We start from the raw sequence: 23,256 nt of genomic DNA on the forward strand, positions 1-23,256 counted from the left end.
ATGTCACCAAGTTGAAATTCAATTAGTAAACAAAAAGTGAAAGGATAGTTTCTAAGCACTAGCATCTGTCTGACAGTCTCTCATTGGCTCTCGTTGGTAACCTCTGATTAGCTCCTAAAGCAGGAAAAATGGACTCTGCCCATTCCAGCTGCTTATCTGCTCTGAGCCTAGGATCAGAGTTGAGGCTCAGCTCTGACTCAAATGGTGGCAGTGACTCAAATTGGCCACTAGATGGAAATAACACTTCATATTTATCTTTTTTTCCCCTATATTCTGTGTTTACATTTCAAATAATTTCCCCTTTCCCGGATCCCCCCTCCCCATACGTCCCATAAACCTTCTTCTCTCCATCCATTCTCCAATCACCTCTTAATACGCCAGCAACATAGCGTCCATCAATCCATAAACAACATAAAGACTGACTTTTCAAATTCAATTCTGGGCCATTCAGGGCTTGTCTCAAATAGCTAATAATGAGAAAATAATATTACTTATGTTCAGTCATTTATTGTCCCATAAACATAATATTTCATGTTTATTTCTTATTTTGCTAAAGCACTTTTGGATACCTTTGCTGTATGCTAAATTGTTAGGGAAAACATTGAAGCATTCTAAGTTGTTTCTAACTTGAATAAGCAATAAACTGTCTCTGCTTAACAACACAAGCATATAAATTCATGAAATGAGTCTTAAAAAATCTATCTTGTGTATTTTCATTCAATTAAAAAAAAAACAGAAACCCAAACTGACAAATAGGAAGCAACTCTATTTTTAAAGATTCTATGGGAGGAAACCATCAGTCAGGAAGTTGCTCCTGTTCCAAATCCCCCTGGTGAAGTGTAATCCCACTCCTTTAGGACAGGCTTCCAGGGAGGATGAAGGCCATCGGCAGATGTGGACTGTAACACCCTGGCATTCTGGGGTGTGCATCTGAGGCTCCCAGTCAGAGAGGTGCAAGCCATCTCAGGTAAACCAATAGAATAGTTCCAGTGCTGACAGAGAAAGAAGCTCTCAGATAAAATCCTGATTCACAGAGGTAAGCGCTCATGCCTGTACATGCTGGTGTGCATATGCAAGTACATAGAAATACACACCTGCATACATACATGCATGCATACATACATATGTACATACATACATACATACATGCATACATATGTACATACACACATATGTACATGCATGCATGCATGCATGCATACATGCATACATACATACATATATACATACAAAGAGATCAAACCATGAAGTTCAAAGATGGAACCTTAAAGTAAAGCGATAAAGGTACTGAAAAGAGCTAACAGCAGATGTTCTGGAATCTACTACTCTGTCTTTCTAAATAAATACTAACACACATTAAGGGAGGCAGGATGCAGAAGTCAAGGCCTGGACCAGACAGTTCCTTGCACCCAGGCCTATGGTGCACTTTCAAGATTAGGACTGTGATTGTGCAGGCCTTTCCTGTTGTCCCCTCCCTCCTCTCTCTCTTCTCCCCACCACATCTCCTCTTCCTCCCTGTCCCTAAGCAACATTCTGAGACCTTCCCACCTTCCTTTTTACTCCTTCCTTCCATCTTTTTTTCATTCTTTTTTCCTTTCCTTTTATTTTTCATTTTTTATTTTTATTTTTTTAATATCACAACCACTCCAACCTCGAGAAAAAAAAAGATCAAGCAATACTGTTCTAACAAAATGAAAAAGTTAAAACCTTGCTGCTGGATCTGGCTAGGCAGTAACCATAGGCACCAAAATCGGCAGATGTGGACTGTAACACCCTGACATTCTGGGGTGTGCATCTGAGGCTCCCAGTCAGAGAGATGCAAGCCATCTCAGGTAAACCAATAGAATAGTTCCAGTGCTGACAGAGAAAGAAGCTCTCAGATAAAATCCTGATTCACAGAGGTAAGCGCTCATGCCTGTACATGCTGGTGTGCATATGCAAGTACATAGAAATACACACCTGCATACATACATACATGCATACATACATATGTACATACATACATACATGCATACATACATATGTACATACATACATACATGCATACATATGTCTCTCTTGGGGCATTTCCATGCATCCTCAGAGATAATGGAAGGACAAGAGCAGAGAAGGAAAGAGAAGAGAGTAGTGTCCACATGCCTGGGGCAGTTCTGCATGCTCTGCCCTGCAGTCTGTCTCTCACACTAAAGCATGGAGTGCAATGTTTTAACCTTTGCACTATGTGAGACCAGCATCCCAGGGACTGAATGTGTTTTCACCTAGCTGCTCTTTGTACTTCATGAACACAGACATGCTCCCATGTGTGTAATCCCAGGAACAGGATTGCCAAGAGTTTGGGGCTAGCCTTGACTACACAGAGAGATCCTATCTCAAAATCAAAAAAGCAAACATTTCCGAGAGATATTTGGGAAGGGTCTATATTATTGGTTGAATATTTTCCCCTCAGAGCTGTTTAAACTGTCCCACTGGGAACTCAGGACAACCTTGCATGGAATCCAGTTAACAGAAAGCCATGTGACACATGGCCAGCATGCAAGGCCAGCACAATCACAATCTCATTTTGATGACTACACTAATCAAGGGAAGAATGTCAGGTAAAAGAATTCAGTGACTTGGGAAGTTCAAGGTGTTTCTCTGTGGGCTGAAGCTTAGAGATTTCTGGTTGGAATGGTCCATACCTTAGAGTTCTGAGTGGGCTCCATGTCACACAGGAAACAATGTAGCCTTCCCTAGGCACTGACATATTCAGTGTGCTCTGGAAAGCTTTATCAGCAAACCTTCTGCAGGATGTCTCTCCCCTCACTATGATGAGGTCTTTGCCCCCTTCTCACATGCTATGAGTCTTCTCTTAAATGGATTCAAAGCCTGGCTGTCCTGAATCTCAAGGACAATCTACAGTCATTTCTACAATCATCTGATTAGCCTCTGTATGGTGATATCACATGTGGTAGAAACAAAGGCTTATACACATTTTATTTTTTTCCGAAAAAATAAAATTTTTATTTTTTTCCGAAAAATGTATAACAAAGTGAGAGGTCTGCTTCAAGTGTTGTTCCTCCAGTACCAGACACATTACTTTGTTTGTTTTGTTACTTCAGAGGACATTTTTTCCTGTCCTTTGCTAGATGATTAGGCTAGGCTGCCTGGCAAGTAAACCACAGAGATGTTCCTGTCTCTGCCTCCCTACTGAGGGCTTACTGGCTCATGGTACCATTCCTCACTTCTTTATATGGGTTCTGAGAACTAAAGTTCTCCTGCTGGCCCAGCAAACACTTTACAAACTAAATGAGCCAGGACGGTGTGGTTTACCATCTACATGGTAAATAATCCCTAAAAACCTCCCATATCATTTATGGAAATAAGAGAAAACAGGTTTGCTTTCATTTTGGTGAGCACTGAACTAACGAAGGGAAGCAATGCCAAATGACATTTCAGTGGCATGGGGAGTTGCAGGTGTTTATTCTGTAGGCTGGAGAATCCTGGATGGAATGGTCCATACCTTAGAGATCTGGGGGAATGTCATGCCAGGAAAAAATTGTAGCCTGCCCTGGGAGTGAGGTAGAGAGTTACCATATTCAGTGTTCATTGTGGTGCTTCATCAGCATGCCTACTGCAGGGCCTGACCTCTCTGCTGGGCCACTGTCCTTTCTAAGTGCACAGTCATGGCCACCACCTGACAGGCATGACAAGAAGACAGACAATGGCCAAGAAGGAAACACTCACTCAGCAGAAAATTCACTCATTCAAGGGATTTAGTGGTCAGGGATGTCATGTCTTATGTCCAATTCCAGGATGCATGGGGTAGTTTTTAAGTCATGCATATTTAACAATAAATGCAAGGAATGGCTATTATCAACTTGGAGTATAAACATATTCCTAAGAATGAATGGCTGTTTGGTTGCAGAGCGTAACATAAACAAAGCTTTTTTTGCTATGGAGTTTTACATCAACTTTCACAAGCTTTAGATCATTAAAGTTGGTTAGAATGTCATGAGACTGAGTGCAAAGATTGAAGAGACTCTTGAGATAATAGAATCACACAGGGGTCTGCACTCAGGAGACAAATTAACCTGAGTCCTGGGTTCCTCCCAAAGTGGTTTGAAAACAATTGGCCTCTCAAAAGTGGTGCCAACCTCAAATTACCTAACAACTTGTGGGTATTGTTGTTGTTGCTGTTGTTGTTGTATCGGGGAAAGAGGGTACCTTCTCCAGAGGAACAGTGGTTAAAGGAAGGTAATACCATTTTAACTATAACCAGATCCACTATGATTATGAACCTAGGTAAGGAGAAGGAATAATAATAGGGTGTGTTATAAGTCCAACTAAAGCATGTTTCTAGTATTGGTCATCCTAGTAATCTTTTCCACTGGTTCCTTCTGATTAGCATATGTATGCTTCTCTAAATCACAAGGATTCTTACAAAGTCTACAACAGTTTATGCTTGTGAATATGGTAGTACTAATTAGGCAATTTCATAAAAGTCAAGAACTTTAATCCTAGACAGGTTGCCATCAATGTTCAAGTTAATGAGTATGTAATTGAACTTCCCTGCTTCAGACTAAGCACCTCCACTGGGATATAGCCTGGCATGTTTATAGATTAAGATGACAAGGTAGGCAATCATCTGGTACATCAGACAAATACTTTCTTGTGAGTGCTTAAGCCTGTATGATTGAAATAACAGTTGCTGGGACTTCATAAGAAGCACTGGAGAACACTGAACATGTTAACATAGTCAGCCTCAAATAAAAGGGGGTTCTGGGTGATTATCCTAGGATATTTTACATTGTCACATTAAAAAAAAAACCTACCATTCGTGCTTGCATTCATGTATGGATCCTCCTTCTTCTCCTTCTTAGAAAGGGGAACAAAATACCCAGAGGAAGAGATACGGAGACAAAGTGTGGAACAGGGAATGAGGGAAAGACAATCCAGAGACTGGCCCACCTAGGCATCCATTCCATATACTGTTATAAACCCAGACACTCTTGTGCATTCCAAAAAGTGCTTGCTGACAGGAGCCTGATATACATTTCACATGAGAGACTCTACTACTGCACGACAAATACAGAGGACTGCTTTGTTGGACATCAAAGGGAGGAGAGGCCTTGGTCCTGAGAATATTCCATGCCCCAGTATGTGGGAAGTCCTAGACAGGGAAACTAGAGTGGGTGGATTGGTGAGCAGTGGAAGGGAGATGGGTTAGGGGATTTTCAGGGGGAAATTAGGAAAGGGGGAAACATTTGAAATGTAAATAAAGAATATATCTAATAAAAACTTTTTTAAAAAATAAATCTGGTGGATTGTAAGAAAATTGGAAATGATTTTACATGAAGACACAAATACATCACTACTGGGCATATATCCAAAAAATGTTCCTACATATTAAAAGTACATATATTCCACTAAGTTTATAGCACCCTTATTGATAGTAGTCAGAAGCTGGGAGGAATCCAGATGTCCTTCTACAGAAGAATGGATACAGAAAATATGGTTACAGAATGGAATACTACTAACCAATTAAAAAATAGCTTCTTAAAATTTTTAGGTAAATGGATGGAACCAGAAAATATCATCATGAGTGAAGTAACACAGACAGAAGGAACATACAGGATCTGTGTTTACTAAGAAGGGGATATTTGCCCTAAAGTTCACAATGCACATGATACAACCTGCAGACGTTATGGAGCTCCTAAGGAAGGGAGACCTGGTTATGGTCAATGCTTCAATCCTGCATTGAGGGGCAGACAGGATGATTTTGGGAGGTGGAGGTAGAGGAGATCTGGGAGGGAGAGAGGAGAAGAGGATATATACGGCAGTATAAGGTACTTGAGAGGATGGAAGAGAAGTACAGAGGGTCTGGAAAAGGAACAAAAATATGTATCAGGGAGAAGAGAAACTGGGGATGACCACGTGAGGGAACTCGGCACCAGGGAAATGTAAGGACACAAAGCCTTATGACTTTAGGCCAATAGTGCAGAGAAGGGGGAAAGAGAAACTGTAGAGACCACCTTCAGTGAATAGGTGCATTTCCACCCACCACCAACAAAAACCTCCTGAAACCCCTCAGTCGAGGGATGGTGCCAACCATCTTTCATAAAGTTTGTAAACCAGAAATTTTCCTAAGCAAAATAAGAGCAGAGAAAGCAAATGGAGAAGAGACTGAAGAAAGGGGCATCCAGGGACTGCCCTATGTTGGAATCCATCAAGTCTGCAGACAGGAAACCAGACACTGTTGGTGTAGTCAAGAGTTGCTTCTGCCTAGGAACCACTTGAGAAGGTTCTTAGGGAAATCCTTTCAAAACCTGACCCTTGGAGCCAAACATTAGATTAAGATCAGGGAACCCGGTGGGGGAGCTTGGGGAAAACCTAGAGGAGCAGATGGGGATTCCAACCCCATTGGAAGAACAACATATGCTGCCAGGAATACCTAGTGCTCCCAGTTACTAAACCACAAACCCAGGAGTGTTAAGGGAGAGATCTATAGCTCCTGATACATTGTAGCAGATGATAGCCTTGCCTGACAGCAAGGGTAGGAAGGCCATTCATCCTGTGGAGGTTTGATGCCCCAGTGTAGTGGGATGCAGAAGCATTACGGCAGGAGAAGGTGGGTGGGTGGCAAAGTGGCCTCATACTGGCAAAGAGGAAAGGAAAGGGCAGATGTGAGTTGAGGGGAGGTTGAAATGATATCCAGGAAGCAGAATATCATTTGAGATGTAATTGATGGAATGATTAAAGAATAAATTTAAAACAATGCACATGTGCCAGGCATTTAATTTTAACAATGAAGACTCAGGAGCCAGATGCTGGTGTGACAACCTGGAAGGTCATAGAGGCAGGGAAAGCCCTCAGCTGACCTTCCTATTCCTCTGATTTCCCAGAAGGAAAGCATTCTTTATCCCTCTCCGTACTTTTATCCCTAAGAGCGCCTTGACTCAACCCATCTTAGACATAATAGTGCATATTGACCTTGGATTAGATGGATCCTTGGTGAAGCTTGTAGATGTGGAACTTCATAAGTTTAAAATCCTGACAACATAAAGAACAGAACATGGGACAATGGTCAGCATAACCGTGATTTGAATCAAGATTAAGGCTAACAAGATCTGGGCCCTGAGGAAGTATATCAAGACAAATCTGGGATAGTGGTATATGAACTCCACCCTGTATAAAACTCACAAATGTGAGGTGGGAGAATGATATATTGTTAAATAGCACACTCAGTTCACATTGTGTCTGCTTGATTTAATCTCGGGACAAGGAATTGTAGTATCTCTGATAGCTTCTGTCTAGACCCTTGAAAGGTTCACTATGCTATAGCCTCAGCACTTGATACTTCATGATAGGACAACAGCACTCAGGGAAGCTAGAGATTGTCATTGGCACAGTATCATGCCAGCAGCAGAGGGTATTACTCAGTTATTCAGAAGGTGATACCCATTCTCATTTGTTCTTAATATGAACACAGGTAAAGAGAGAACAAGGTCTGTAGAACAGAAAGATCATTTACACTTCTCTGTCTTCTCAGCAAGAAATACTTGTAGAGAGAGACTGGTAAGTTCTTTATTATAGACAAAAATTGGTAGGTAAGGCCTTGGATGTAGGGTGACTTTCAGTGTTGTTTTCTGAAACAGGGTCTCAAATATTTCATGTTGTCTTCTACCTGGCTGCCCTGGTAAACATTCACCTCAGATAATCCTGTTTCCATTTTCCTATTCCTAGTCTTACAAATGGGGTTCATAGGAATGTTAGGAAAGCACTAGTCAGTGATAGAGACCTGGGTTTTCTAAAGCTGAGGTGTGTACCCACCAGTGTAGTTACAGCTAATTTGTTCTATGTCTTCTCCCTAGTTCACCTTGTTGCTGTAATGTGCTTGCCAATCACTGGCACAGAAAAATAACTTGTCTCAGAGCAAGGTCATGTTGATCACATATTCTTATGTTCTTTATGACATTTGTTAATCTAACAATGCTCCAGAAAGCTTTACATAGGACCCATCAAATTAACGGCAAATGTACACTGTTATATTTAAATGGCCTGATCAGAACTCAGTATTGGACACTTTCTGTAAATTCACATGAGCTACTTGTACTTTATATTTGTTTGTTTGTAATGCTTTTATTTTTTTGCTTTATAAATTGAAAAAGATTTCTGGGGCCATGGCTTACCTCCCAAAATCTTAGCTATGGTTCTATTCACTCAGAATAAGGATCTGCATTCATTAAATCATCCATTTTGCATATATATATATATATATATTGGGGGGGGCAATAATGAAACCAAAAACAAGATGTTAGGCCCTTGCTCTGTTCACTTACCTATATCTATTGCATCTACATACACTCTTAACTCTGTTGACTATATTATTTTTTCTGACAAAAATCTCATTTTATAGCTTACAGAGGTCTATAAGCAATCACCCTTTGGTGTCTCTGGTCCACAGATGAGAGCCTCATACTCAGTCTGAGGGTCTTTTCATTGGCAGCTCCAATATTTTACTATCCTCTGCCAACCAATCTCAAGACTTTCGCCCCCACAACAAAGATTACAACTCTGTCTCTCCTAAAGCATCTTGGGACAAGTTTCAAATGTTAAGCACGATACTTCATGAATATAACCTCTAAAGCACACTCACATAGCAACCTGTTCTGCACCCTCTGCCTGGATGTGATTTCATGCTACTGTACCTGATAAGACAGGAGAAATTTGTGGCTTCATAGTCAAACTGGTATGAAATCTTAGTAGGTTTTAATTTCTCATATTGCTGACTGAGGGAAATCTGAGATAGTATGAGACATTCCTCCGAAGTGTTTGAAGAAGAAACACTCAGATACACAGGGATGATTTATGTGTTGCCAATCAGGCCTAGAGCAAACCCTGTCCTTAGAAAGTGGATGTGATCAATGGCTATAACCTAGGAGAGTCTCCAAGAAAGCACACCTTAGTTTCCTGTCAGTATAGGGAAAAAATTATCAAGAAGCCAATGCCATAACCCATGACATCAGCATTCCATTCTTGAGCATTCTATTGTCTCCTGGAGAGTTCTTGGCATTAGCTGTGATCTCACCAGTGTTGTAGCAACAGGAGAAGCACTGGAGTTACTCAGTTTGTAGAGGATACTTCGAAGAACATGTTTGCCAAACTCTGCAAACATTTTGGGAGAGCCAATGTGGATGGAAGAGAGACTAGAGAGAGGAGGAAGGAAGTTGGCCTTTCATCTGAGAGTAATGAAGGACTAAGAATGTGTTTGGGGGAAATGTGGATTAAGTACTGGGAAAGGAAGTTGAGCTTCCTGGCAGAGTGGCTGACCTGGCCTTTCACACAAAGGGGCAAAGGAATTGGAGCTTCTTGGAAACAAAAGAATTTCCATGTTTGTCACAACTCTTGAACATCAAGGATGTCAGAACATTATTTTCTACATCCCTTAAAGCAGGAGAGGCCAGGTCAAAGCTTTAATGATGAGAACTCCAAGTCTTTACTTTCTCTGGGTATTCTGGTTGTTACATGGGGACAGAACGAGACCATCAGGAGTCACAGAGGGACTTACCTATGCCAATTTAGGGCACGGCATCACTGCTTCCCCTCCCATGGGTTCTTTTAGCTTCAGCTTTCCTCTGACAGTAGTACCAGGGAAGAGTTGTGCTCCTGGGAATAACGTTTTGATCTCAGAACTCCTCTGACCTCCACTACCTAACAGAGTTTCCACCATAGCTATTTTTACCACTAGTTGTGTGTGGCAGGCATTTCTGTACTGTAACCAAAGACCTGTAAGTGTTGATACACTGAGTCAGAGACTAGATCCTCTGGCCATCTCTGGGGTGTTTGTTGTTTCAGTAGAGGAAATTAATCAGTGTGTTGGCCATGTTCTCCCCCTGCATGATCTTTGAAGGCCATGTCCTGGGACTAAAGTAACAGGGCAGGAGATCTGAGCATCTCCAAGCACTGAAGTAAATGGGGATAGTGAATTTATCATCTGACATGTGAAACCACAGGACTGAGGGCTCTCAAGCCAATATATACCCCAAGCAGTTGTCAATATGCCAAGAGAAGTCATCTCTCTGGTCATCATAAGCATGTGTAGGGAGACAGAGTACACACCTGTCTGCTTACATCTCCTGGTCTCTGTACAGTGGTGAGAGAGCTGAGATCCACTGAGGAGGCATCTCAAGCCTGCACCACACTCTGTGTGTTGTCACTGGGTTCTAGGCATGTTGTCCTTCTTATGGGCCTCAGGGTCATCTGTATACACTTTGTGCATTGCCACCATGTAAGTTCACTTGTGTTATTCTCTCTACAGAGGCTGGCATGAACACATCATGTCATGCAACAATCCTAAGCAAGAAGCAGGCCAAGAAGGAAGAGAAGATGCTGACCAGAGAGCTGCAGCTCGTTACCCAAGAGAGAAATGAGCTGAGAGATCGCCTGATGTATGTCACAGAGGGAGCCATGAATAAGAGGTATGCATCTCTCCAAATTCTGTGTTATTTGTCTGGGATCACCAGTGTCATGATAATCTTTTTAAGGTGATTCATCCTAGAAAGATATATCTTCATAATATCCCTGTACCCAATCTCATGTGCCTAAATACATCTTAGAAGAGAGAGAGAACCTGAAACAGGGTCAGGACTGAGATTGGGAATAGTCCCTTCTGATCCCTCCAATTGAAAAGAGAATTCAGGGATAGAGGCTATAGAAAGTGAGTTTCCAGAGTGTGCATAGAAAGAATTTGAGAAGAGGTGGCTTTGTGAGGCACTAGGACTTGAGAGTTTGTGGTGAGTTTTTGTACATGCCTGGCAGTTAAGTGAGTGAAGGAAGCTCCTGGATGCACCTGGAGGGCCCTTGTCCCACTTGTTCATCTCAGTGCTTGATTAGACACCTGAGGTTCATGCCTGTTCTTATTTTTCTGTATGCCTTATACTCTGAGAGTTCAAGATGCTATTGTTCTTGATGCTTCTGTCTCTGAATCATGTTCTCTCTAATTCTTTTACTCTGTCTCCTTTTCTAATTCTCAAGTGTATACCTAAGTTTGTGTGTGTGTGTGTGTGTGTCCATGTGTGTGTACACTTGTGTGTGTGCATATGATTGGGTTTTCTCCTGTGCATGAATTTTTCTTGTTTATATTTCTCTCCACTCTGAAATTCAGGGATCTGTGGAATACAGTATATTCTGAGACAGTACTGGTTCTACTGGTTCTTAATTTGATATCTCTGTTTCTGTCTCTGTCTCTGTTTCTCATTCTCTGGCTGTGTGTTCCTTTACCCTTCTTCTTTCTGTGTGGCATTCTGTGTGTGTGTGCACCTATACATATATATGCTTATGCTGGTCCATTATAAAACATTTGAGATGTATGGTCTAATCTCTAGAATTATGTATAATGTCGGCCTCTAAAGAAGTAATTATCTAGGATTTAGAATCCTTTTGTCAAAACAGGGAAAATATAATCACAGGTGTGCCGTAGGAAAAGACCTGTGGCCAAGGCTACTGACAGCACAAGGCACTAGACTGCCCTTCCAGCACTACTGAGTAAACACATGGAGCCCTGGCACTATCCATCTGGATGCCTAATTTCTGCTGTCCTTAGGACAGAATAAAAGTTTCCAAAGATATTAACCTAGAAAACTGGAATACCCAAAACATAATCCACACATCAAATGAGGTACAAGAAGAAAGGAGGAGTGGCCCCTGGTTCTGGAAAGACTCAGTGAAACAGTATTCAGCAAAACCAGAATGGGGAAGTGGGAAGGGGTGGGTGGGAGGACAGGGGAAGAGAAGGGGGCTTGCGGGACTTTCGGGGAGTGGGGGGGGGCTAGAAAAGGGGAAATCATTTGAAATGTAAATAAATTATATCGAATAAAAAAATAAACAAAAAAAAAGTTTCCAAAGATGAAGAAGATCCCAGCATGTAGAACCCAGGAATTGACCTTCCTGGGCTGGGGTAATACAAGACCCAGTCTGAGTTCATGTGTTCCTAAAAGCAAAAGTTCATGGAGCTCTGTCTTCTTGGGGACAGGCCCTACTATACACCAAATCCATTCTATGAAAAATTGAAGTTAAAGGAGAAGGAGATCATGTCATTTCTACAAAACTTAGAGATGGAGAACATTGAGGCCCGACAGAAATTCGAGGAACACAAGAAGGAGATCAACTTCTATCGGTAAGTATTGTTTTGGGATTCCACCGGGTATGGAATGTATGTTTCTGCCTTCCTTGATTCTGGACTGGAGAGTCTGCAGGACTGGTACTATCTGTTCTGCTTTTTAGTAATCAGTGTGCATTGGGACTTTTGGAATCAGTTTTCAAAATCTCTAAGAGACTCCTTACTTCATTACTCCTACAGGCATTGTCCAGGCATACACAGGAGCCTCTCAATAGAAGAGTGATATATATGATGAGAAATTTATTATACATTACTATGTTGTGGGGCTCAGGTACAGTTTTACAGAGCTGAATGTGATGCCACCCAAGAATAGAATGTCCTCCTCTTGATTCTACTGACCTATGTTGAGGGGATTTGCAAACTACAAAGTGATATTGCTGAAATGCATTGCAGTGTCATGAATAGTTGGAGATCCCTCTTTCTTTTGCTGAGAAATGCAACCCTTTGGTGTTGGGTCTGCAGCAGTAATTTTTTTCTTTCCTCAATTTGCTATTTTCACTTTGTGCAGCTCTCATGGAAATATTAGTTCTCCATGGGAACCTGTAGCCTAGTTGGGTTAATGGGACCTTGATGTAGGAATGGGAGAAAGAGCCTGCAGGATCTTACCATTCAGATTGTGTTTCCAGGAACCTGGAGAGCTGCCTCCTGATACAGAAAGACATTATGAATAAGAGGTTGGCCGAACTGAAGCAGGAGAACAAGGAAGTACATGCTGATTGGACCATCATTCAGCAATACCTGATTGACTTGAATCTGAATGATAAATTCGAAAAGGAGAAGGCCAGAATTCTCCAGGACCAACAACATCAGGTAAGTTTAAGCAGCTCAGCTTGGCTATTACTGACTGAGAACATTTGCCCACTACATCCATTTTTGCTTTCACACAGCATTTTCTAATCCACACCCACAAGTAGCCACCTACCTCATGGAATGCAGTTGTTCATTGCTCAGTCTATGCACAAGTATTCTGAGATGTTAGTCCCTTGGGAGAAACTGAAATATTGGCAAGTATACCTTGCTACTTCTCTTTAATGTGAAGACTAGTAAGGATGAAAGATCAATAACATGCCAGTTTCCTCCATGTGGTAATGATAAGTGGGATGCTTTGCAGAGCTTAGAACAAGTTAGTTCTAGGTCCTGCAACAGAGGTCATGAAAGGATCATGTGACTTCCAAAATGGAAACATCTTACAGGGTTAAAATGCAAATGAAAATACAAAATATTTGCTGCTCATTGTCATTGATCTGGGTGCCCTGTGGCATTTTTCTTACTTCCTGCAACACAATGAGGTCTCTTCCAATTGCCCATTTCATGTTATGCACTGATAGACGTCTGAGTAGCAGCTTGTCAGCCCATGTATTTGGTAAATGTTAGTAGATATTTTGCCCTGCCTCAACTTACAACACCAATGGTGTCAGTTAAAAGGTCAATGATAACATTCCTGTTGAGTTGGTGGGAAGCAGCAGCCTGACAGCTGACATTTAGTTCCTGACCAAGCTTCTGTCTTAATAAGACCCTTCCTCTTCTAGGTCTCCAAAACTGTAGCAAAAGCTGAAATTTCCACAGCCCAGGAAGAGGGCCTACTGCAGAATGAGTTGCCACCTCAGGAGCCCCCTGCTGAGCTCCATTCTCAACAGCCAAAAAACTCCTTGGAGGAATCTTCTTCTACATAATTCAATTCCTCATGGTGAATAGGCCCTAAATACCTAGCCAGTGAGCCACCCAATTCATAAGTTATTCCCTTTCCTGTTCTGAAAACACCCCTTGAGAGATAACTGAGGTGACTGCCCTGCCACAATATGTACAAGAGGAGAAACAGGCTGTACATCTGTGTTGCTAAAAGCACAGTGAGAGATCTTTGTTTCATATAGTAATTGTCATTTGAAGCCTATTTTCTTTAAATTGTATTTCTGAGGAATAAAAATTTATTTGTGACTCGGGACTCTTAAGACAATGTTTCTTATTCATGTGTTCTGTCCTCTTCTGTAGACCTAGATCTCACAGTCAGAGATGGATCTCTGTAAGCTCCAGGCAGCCTGGGCTGCAGAGTGAATTCAACCTCAGCTAGGTTATATAAGGCAATGTCTTTCTGTATGAATATTGTGGTTTCCCCCAATGATACACAGTTCATGATTTAATTACTGCCATAATAGATCCATGCTGTCATGTATTCTCATGTACAGGTGTTATTGTCATTGATCATGCATTTTCTGTTTTTTGTTTTGTTTGGTTTGGTGGCTGTTTAGATTCATATTTATTATTAATGACAATTGTGTGTTTTCCTACTGTATGTATGTGACCTGCCTGTGTGCAGTTGCCTCAGAATCTGGATGAAGGAATAATTTCTTCTGCTGTAGATTTTGCCCTACCCGTACCCCCAGCGGCCATTTTAGCAGAAATTCCAGACCTCAGTGCTTGCCACAATCTCCTACACATAGAGTGGAGTGCTCAGACCAAGGTGAAGTCCAGTGTTCTTCCAGATCTACATTCCCTGATTTAAGCAGGCTACCCACCTAGCAGTGGAGAGGTGGAGCCAACACAGGCTGAGCAGACTCTCAAACCTTGGGGGAAAGAATCTTGCCCCCAACCTTAAATTCTTAGTCACCGATTAAAACTTGGACCTTGATCAGCAATCTTTGGTCATGGTCTCCTTCCTTTCTTACTGCCTTCCCATTCATCCCCAGCTTCCCTTCCAGGTAATGCATTCGATATAACTGCAGGCAGTTGCAGTAGATGATTGTTAGGTACCATGTTGGTCTTCTGTCAGCATTAGATTCTCTAACCTGTTAGTCTTAATCACATCTCCTACACTTGGCCCTTGTCCTTCCAGATCATGTGATATTGTATGTGGACTGTATCACAAAAAAATGAGTGCAGACATCTCAGGAGACTTTTAGGTACCACTACTTGAGCTGCACATGCTCACGGTTTTATGCTGCCAGGCATCAGTACAGGTCTCTGATATTACCACTGCTCTTTGGGCGTTCAGGTTTTGCCCCAGTAATCTTATTTTCAATTTTAGTGCAGATTTTTCCCCCTCTCATATGGGATGACACTGTAAACTAGGCATATATGTGAAATTCAGAATGGAGACTAGCCTCCTATAGGCTGTGCTGGGATAATGAATCACTCTTGCTAACAAAAAAAAAAGACTGCTGATCTAAGGAGCTTTGAGAGGAAGCTCAAGAGCAGCCACAGAGAAGGGAGCCTGCAGCTGTGAGCACATGTGTCCACTGGAAAGCATGACTGTGCAAGTGTGGAACCTAGGAGGGACAGGTAGAGCTGCTCTTTTGCCAAAGAAGTTCTGAGAGGATATGGACAGTTCCTTCCTAGTGACTCATACTTTTTGAATAGAACTGACTAACTGACATCTAACGATAGTCAGAGTGTTAAAAATGTCAAGGAAGTAAGCCAGTGGGTCCACAAACAGCTACTGGAAAACCAGGGCATTTAGCTCAGCCTCCAGAGCATTAGGGTAGAGAGGGTTTGGTTACTCTCTACCTTAGGTCCTCTGGCTTTTACGAGCTGATTCTTATGGAGAAAGAGTCATCAGTAGCACAACGGGAACAAGGTGAGACATGATTTAGAACAAACTACCAGGTTGCTATTGTATTTGTGGGGTTTCCTTGAGCATCTTAGAACATGTAAGTTGTATGTGTCTTTATAAGCCTACTCACATATGAGTTATCACAGTTTTTGGTTTGATTGATAGACACTAGCAAATGCATACATTAACATAGATTTTTCAACTGACGCTTGTGACACGAGATGATATTTCATGTCAGTTCTAACCAGACAAAATTGTCCTCAATGTACAGTGTGAAATACCCTGCTGTATTTTCTCTCCCAGCTAACTGAACCATTCCCAGGCTTAAAAGCATTCTGTCATCCATTCTGACTGACCTCTGACAAACAGAGGTTTGTACAGGGCTCTGTTAATGTCTCATGGCAACTTGCAGATAACACTGACATGATGGAATAGCTAAATACATTCTAAATGCTGGATGTATAATGTGTTCAGTAAAGGTGTGGTATACATCAACCACACACAAAACAGCAAGAGCTTCATTTATTGCATGATCCAGTTCTCAATGGCAGGCAAAACCTGAAACCACTGAGAGATAGGATTTGATGGCAGGAAATAAAATCTGGACTGAAAAAAGAGAATAATATAAATAGTCAAGGAAATGAACAGCTGGTACTTTGATAAAATCAACAAAGTAGACAATACTTTCTCTAAACTAATCAAAAGGCAGAACGAAAACACCCAAATTATCAAAATCACTAATGAAAAGGGGGATATAACGATAGACACTGGGGGCATGAAAACAATCAGTAGATCTAATTTCAGAAGCCTATACTCCAAAAAATGGATAATCTAAATGACTTTCTAGACAGACATCAATTATACAACCTCAATCCAGATCTGAAAAGTGATAAACTAATCTTATAACCCCTAAGGAAATAGAAAGAGTCATCAAAATACTCCCCAAAACACATAGCAAAAGTTCAAATAATTTTAGTGCAGACCTCTTCCATGGTTTTAAAAAAAGTACTAATATCAACAATCTTCAAAGACTTCCAGTGAATAAAAATAGATGAAGTATTGCCAAACTCAATCTCTGAGGCCACAGTCAAATTGATACATAAAGCACACAAATATTCATCATGAAAAAAGTATTCAAAACAATGTCCATTATGAACATTGAGGTAAAAATATTCTATAAAATATTTGCAAACTGAATCCAAAGACATTCTCTACCTTGATCAAGTAGGCTTCTTTTCAAGAATGTAAGCATGGTACAATATAGGAAAACACTGCAATGCAATCTACGAATTAACCACAATGAAAGGAATATAACCACATGATCATTAGATGGATAAAATATCATTGACAAGATCAAACTCATCTTCATGTTAAAAGTCCTGTAGTGCAGGGATAAAAGGCAAATAACTAAACATAATAAAATTAATAAATACCAAGTCTGTAGAGATCATCAAATTCAATGGAGAGAAACCTAAAGCTCTTTCACTAAAATCAAGGCCAAGGAATGGCTACTCACTCTCTCACAATATATTCATTAGAGTCCTTTAATTTCTAGTGAGAGCAATCATAAACCAAAACGACATCAAGAGGATAGAAAAGGTAAAGGAAAACGTTAAAGTACTGAATTTGAAAATGATGTAAGTGATTCCAAAGCTGTACCAGAGAACTACAGCTGATAAACAACTACAGCAAAGTATCTAGATACCAAATGAATTATAAAAGTCAGTAGACATCTTTATTGAAATGGTATTGTCTGAAAAATAAATTGGGATTGCAACATCTTAAGATACACAGAAATATAATTTTTTGAATTTCCTCAGTTTCTGTTCTTATTTTTCCCCTTTCATTTCTGATTTTGTTAATTTGGAAACTGTCTCTGTACCCTCTGATTAGTCTGGCTAAAGTTAATCTATCATGTTGATTTTCTCAAAGAACCAGCTCCTAGGGTTTTTTTTTTTTTGTTGTTTTTTTTTTTTTTTTTTTTTTTTTTTTTTTGTATAGATCTTTCTGTTTCAACTTGGTTGATTTCAGCCCTGATTTTGATGATTTCCTGCATTCTACTCCTCATGCAATCCACGGGGTGTATTAGCTTCTTTCTGTTCTAAAGCTCTCAGGTGTGCTATTAAGCTGCAAGTGTATGCTGTCTCCGGTTTCTTTTTGGAGGCTCTCAGAACTATGAATTTTATACTTAGCACTGCTTTCATTGTGTCCCATAAATTTGAATATGTTGTACCTTCATCTTCATTAAATTCTAAAAAGTCTTCTTATTTCTTCCTTGACCAGCTTGCATTGAGTAGGGTATTGTTCTGCTTCCATGTGTAAGGGGGCTTTCTGTTGTTTTTGTTGCTATTGAAGACCAGCCTTAGTCCATGGAGATCTAATAGGATGCATCAGATTATTTCAATTTTCTTGTATCAGTTCAAGCTTTTTTTTGTGATCAAGAGGATGGTGAACTTTGTAGCAGGTACAATGAGGTACAGAGAAGAAGGTATATTCTTCTGTTTTAGGATGAAATATTCTTTCGATATCTGTTATTCCATTTTCAGTAACAGCTGTTAGTTTCATTCTGTCTCTGTTAACTTTGGGTTTCCATGGACTGTCCAATGATTAGAATGTGGTGTTGAAGTCTCCCACTATTATGCATGCTTTTAGCTTTAGTAAAGTTTATTTTATGAATGTGGGTGCCCTTGCCTTTGGAACATAGATGTTCAGACATGGAAACTTAAGAACTTCAATTTGAGAAGCTGTGGTTTTGTCTTCCTTTAGTCTGGAACTTTCTCAGTATGACATTTTTAAATGGCAGTATATATCCTGTCATTTTAGACATATATGATCTACATCTTCCTTTGATTTTATAGGGGATTATACTTTAGAGATTGTGTGTATGCAAGAAGAGACAATGAATTTGGACTTTTAATATTCTTGAACCTCCTAGGGTCTATGGGACATCTGAGTTTGATTAAGTATATTTTCTGTTATAGTATCAATAGGTATGGCCACAATAGACTCATCCATTTGAACAAGCTTATTTTAGTCAGGGAGTGGAATTGGTGGTTTCAATATGCTTGCCTAAGGCAATAGCACTGTTAAAAGGTGTGACCTCCTTGGAGTTGATGTGTGACAGTGGGGTTGGGCTTTGAGGACCTCCTTGTGGCTATATGCTAGATAGCCTTCACCTGTTTGCATGCAGAAGACACCCCTCCTTCTCACAGTTCCTCCAGTGCCTCCATCTTGGACTCTGCTCTACTCTCAATGATGATAATGGACTGAACCTCAGAACAAGTCAGTCAGCCCCAATTAAATGTTGTCTCTTATAACAAATATGCTTTGGTCATTGTGTCTTTTCACAGTAATGGAAAATGTGAATAACACACTATTTTGCTTTTCCATATGAATGTAAGAAGGGTTCTATCAAGAACTGTAATTAATTGTGTTAAACTTTTGATGGGAATGCAGTGAATCTGATACAATGAAAACAATAAGACACAGAAAAAATTGAATAAGAAACCAGGAAATGGAATGCCTTTCCATGTTCAAATATAATAGGATTAATATTGTTATATGGAATCCTACCAGAATCAATCTAAAGGTTTAAATGCATCCCATCATAATTCCAATAAAGAGCTTCATAGAATAGGGGGAAAAGAATCTAAAAACTAATACAGAATCACAAATGAGCAGGTTAGTCCAGATAATCTTAAATAATAAAACAGTAAAACAGAAGTGGACCCATTACCATTCATAATTTCTAGTTGATTACAAGTCATAGTATTAAAAACAATATGTTAATATCATAAGAAGAGACACGTTGACTAATGGAGTAATAGTGAGAACCCTGATATTAGGCTATGCTCTTACATCCATCTGGGTTTTGACAAAGAGGCAAAACAAACAAACAAATCACACACACACATACACACATGCACACACACACACACACAGGAGTAGCTGTTTTCAACCTGTGTGTTGCAACTCCTTTGGGGGGAGCTCATATATAAGATATATTATATATCAGATATTAACATTACAATTCATAACAACAGCAATATTACAGTTATGACTTAATGTCATAACTGTAAATAAAAGCAACAAAATAATTTTGTAGTTTGAGGTTGGTCACCACAAGGCAAACAACTGTATTAAAGGGTTGAATCATTATGAAGGCTGAGAACCCTTGCAATTTAAATGGAGTTAACCTGCAGCAGGAGAACAATAAATTTAAAGACACCTGGTCTAGGAAATACAAATTCTATCAACAGATTGATGTTACTTCTTTTCCAATTGTTGTTCAGTGGTTTTCCATAGATACCTTCCCATCCATACACATTACAGACTTGCTATTGTTCTTGGTCAACATCCAGAGTTTGATAGTCAACCCTGTTGCTAAAGATATTATAAAATTGAGTCATGAGAAATTTATAAACCACGATGATATAAACCTGGAAGTTTTATTAGTGGTGGCTAACTTTTATAATTGTGTTTTTTTGTATATGTTTGGCCCAGGGATTGGCACTATTGGAGGTGTGGTCTTGTTGGAGTAGGTATGGCCTTGTTGAAAAAGTAAGTCATTGTGGGGGTGGGCTTTGAGAGCTTCTTCCTTGCTTTAAGGCCATCAGACCTCTCCTGTTTGCCTTCAGAACAAAATGTAGAACTCTTGGCTCCTCCAGCACCATGCCTGCCTGGATGCTGTCATGCTCCCTGCCGTGACTATAATGGACTGAACCTCTGAACTTGTAGGACAGCCCCAATTAACTTCATTTTTTAAATTTTTTAAATTTTATTCGATATATTTTTATTTACATTTCAAATGATTTCCTGTTTTCTGGTCCCCCACTCCCCAAAAGTCACATAAGCCCCCTTCCCTCCCTCTGTTGTCCCACCCATCCCTTCCCACTTCCATGTTCTGGTTTTGTCTTATCCTGCTACATTGATTCTTTCCAGAACCAGGGGCCACTCCTCTGTTCTTCTTGTACCTCATTTGAATGTGTGGATTATGTTTTGGGTATTCCAGTTTTCCAGGCTAATATCCAATTATAAGTGAGTGCATACCATGAGTGATCTTTTGAGACTGGGTTACCTCACTTAGTATGATGTTCTCCAGCTCCATCGGTTTGCCAAAGAATTTCATGAATTCATTGTTTCTAATGGCTGAATTAGTGTATATATGGCTGAAATAGTGTATGTATCTAATGGCTCCATTGTGTATATATACCACATTTTTTGCATCCATTCTTCTGTTGAGGGATACCTGGGTTCTTTCCAGCTTCTGGTTATTATAAATAGGGCTGCTATGAACATAGTGGAGCATATATCCTTATTACATGCTGGGGAATCCTCTGGGTATATGCCCAGGAGTGATAGACCTCAAGCAATATTACCAAGCAATGGTGTTAAAAACTGCATGGTATTGGTACAGTGACAGGCAGGCAGATCTATGGAACAGGATTGAAGTTCCAGAAATGAACCCACACACCTATGGCCACTCGATCCTTGACAAAATGGCTGAAAACATCCAATGAAAAGAAGATAGCTTTTTCAACAAATGGTGCTGGTTCAACTGGAGGTCAGCATGCAGAAATGCAAATTGATTCATCCTGTCTCCTTGTACTAAGCTCAACTCCAAATGGATCAAGGACCTCCACATAAAGCCAGACACTCTGAATCTAATAGAAAAGAAACTGGGGAAGACCCTTGAGGACATCGGTACAGATGGAAAGTTCCTGAACAGAACATCAATAGCTTATGCTCTAAAATCAAGAATTGGCAAATGGGACCTCATAAAATTACAAAGTTTCTGTAAAGCAAAGGACACCATCAAAAGGACAAATCGGCAACCAACAAATTGGGAAAAGATCTTCACCAACCCTACATCAGATAGAGGGCTAATATCCAATATATACAAAGAACTCAAGAAGTTACACCCCAGAAAGCCAAATAACCCTATTAAAAATGGGGTACAGAGTTAAACAAAGAATTCTGACCTGAAGAACTTTGGATGGCGGAGAAACATCTTAAAAAATGTTCAACTTCACTAGTCATCAGGGAAATGCAAATCAAAACAGCCCTGAGATTTCACCTTACACCAGTCAGAATGGCTAAGATTAAAAACTCAGGAGACATCAGGTGTTGGTGAGGATGTGGAGAAAGAGGAACACTCCTCCACTGCTAGTGGGATTGCAAATTGGTACAACCACTCTGGAAATCAGTCTGGCGGTTCCTCCAAAAACTGGATATGTTACTTCTGAAATATCCCAATTAACTTCTATTAGTTTCAATGTGTCTGTTTAATTTCTGTTTCCATGGTCTGCCCACTAAGGAGAGTGGGGTGTTGAAATCTCCCACTAGTATTGTATGAGGTGCAGTGTGTTCTTTGAGCTTTAATAAAGTTTCTTTTATGAATTTTTTTTTTTTTTGCATTTGGAGCATAGATGTTCAGAATTGAGAGTTCATAATGGTAAATGTTTCCTTAGACTAGTATGAAGTTTCTTTCCTTCTTTTTTTAAAATTGTGGTTGAATGTTGATTTTAATCAATATTAGAATGGCTACTGCAGCGTGTTTCTTGGGACCGTTTTCTTGGAAAAATGTTTCCCTACCTTTTATTTTGAGGTAGTGTCTCTTTTTGTCACCAATGTGTGTTTCCTATATGCAGCAAAATACTGGGTTCTTGTTATGTATCCAGTCTGTTAGTCTATGTGTTTTATGGAGAAATTGAGTCCATTAATATTAAGAGGTATTAAGGAACAATTGAGGTTTGTGTTGCTATCTTCTATTGGCTTTGCTGAAAGGAGATTACTTTTTTGCTTTCACTTTTGAAAAAAGTGTTTATTTTCTGAAGGATGAGCTTGAAAATAAAAAGAAATCACACAACTGGATTACTTTATACACTTGAACAAGCATTTCATGGGATCCAATACATCTCAATGAAGCACTTACACACACACACACACACACACACACACACATTTTTAAACATATATATGCACACACTGTTGCTTAGTTTATTTTGTTTCTAAATAGGGTGATCTCTATTTTTAGTGTCAACTTGAATACACCTGGAAAAAACTGAAAAACAAGCAACTATGTACATTGGGAAGAATTTTTCTTTTTATTTATTTGTATATTTTTGATAATATATTTGAAATGCATTCATAAGACAATTGTTTATTCACAGATCCCTTCAATTTTTATTTACCTAGACATTGTAATAAAGGTTAGGAATCATTCAACATAGCACCACCATAAGTATGGTGATTTCTTTACTGTGTAACAATTTTCTCAGAATTTAAAGGGACCATACTAAGGAAAGGCTCCTTAACGCTCAGGAGTTTCTAGTTGAACTAGTGAAAATTGATTTTACTTATAAAGGAAGGAGAAGGCTCCTTCAATTATGGAAATGAGAGACTCACAATTCTCAAATAATCTCAAAATTAAAAAGGTTACACAAGGCCAGGTTAAGAAAGCTACAAACACAAGCTGGGAAGAGAGACACCTGGACTTGCTGTATTTCTGGGAATGTCTGCATGTAACACTGCTGGTAATCATAAAGAGAGC

The 23,256-nt window shown here is 39.9% G+C and overlaps 1 protein-coding gene across 1 annotated transcript; it reads left to right on the top strand.

Annotated features, from left to right (window-relative positions):
- The first annotated feature begins 10,305 nt into the window (after positions 1-10,305).
- On the top strand, positions 10,306-13,830 carry LOC127677810 (disks large homolog 5-like). The gene is made up of 4 exons (XM_052172801.1): positions 10,306-10,457; positions 12,011-12,154; positions 12,784-12,967; positions 13,687-13,830. Exons 1-4 carry the CDS (start codon positions 10,306-10,308, stop codon positions 13,828-13,830), a joined length of 624 nt encoding a protein of 207 aa, XP_052028761.1.
- Positions 13,831-23,256: the final 9,426 nt, after the last annotated feature.

This window comes from Apodemus sylvaticus, chromosome 2 (assembly GCF_947179515.1).
Source record: "Apodemus sylvaticus chromosome 2, mApoSyl1.1, whole genome shotgun sequence".
NCBI lineage: Eukaryota > Metazoa > Chordata > Mammalia > Rodentia > Muridae > Apodemus > Apodemus sylvaticus.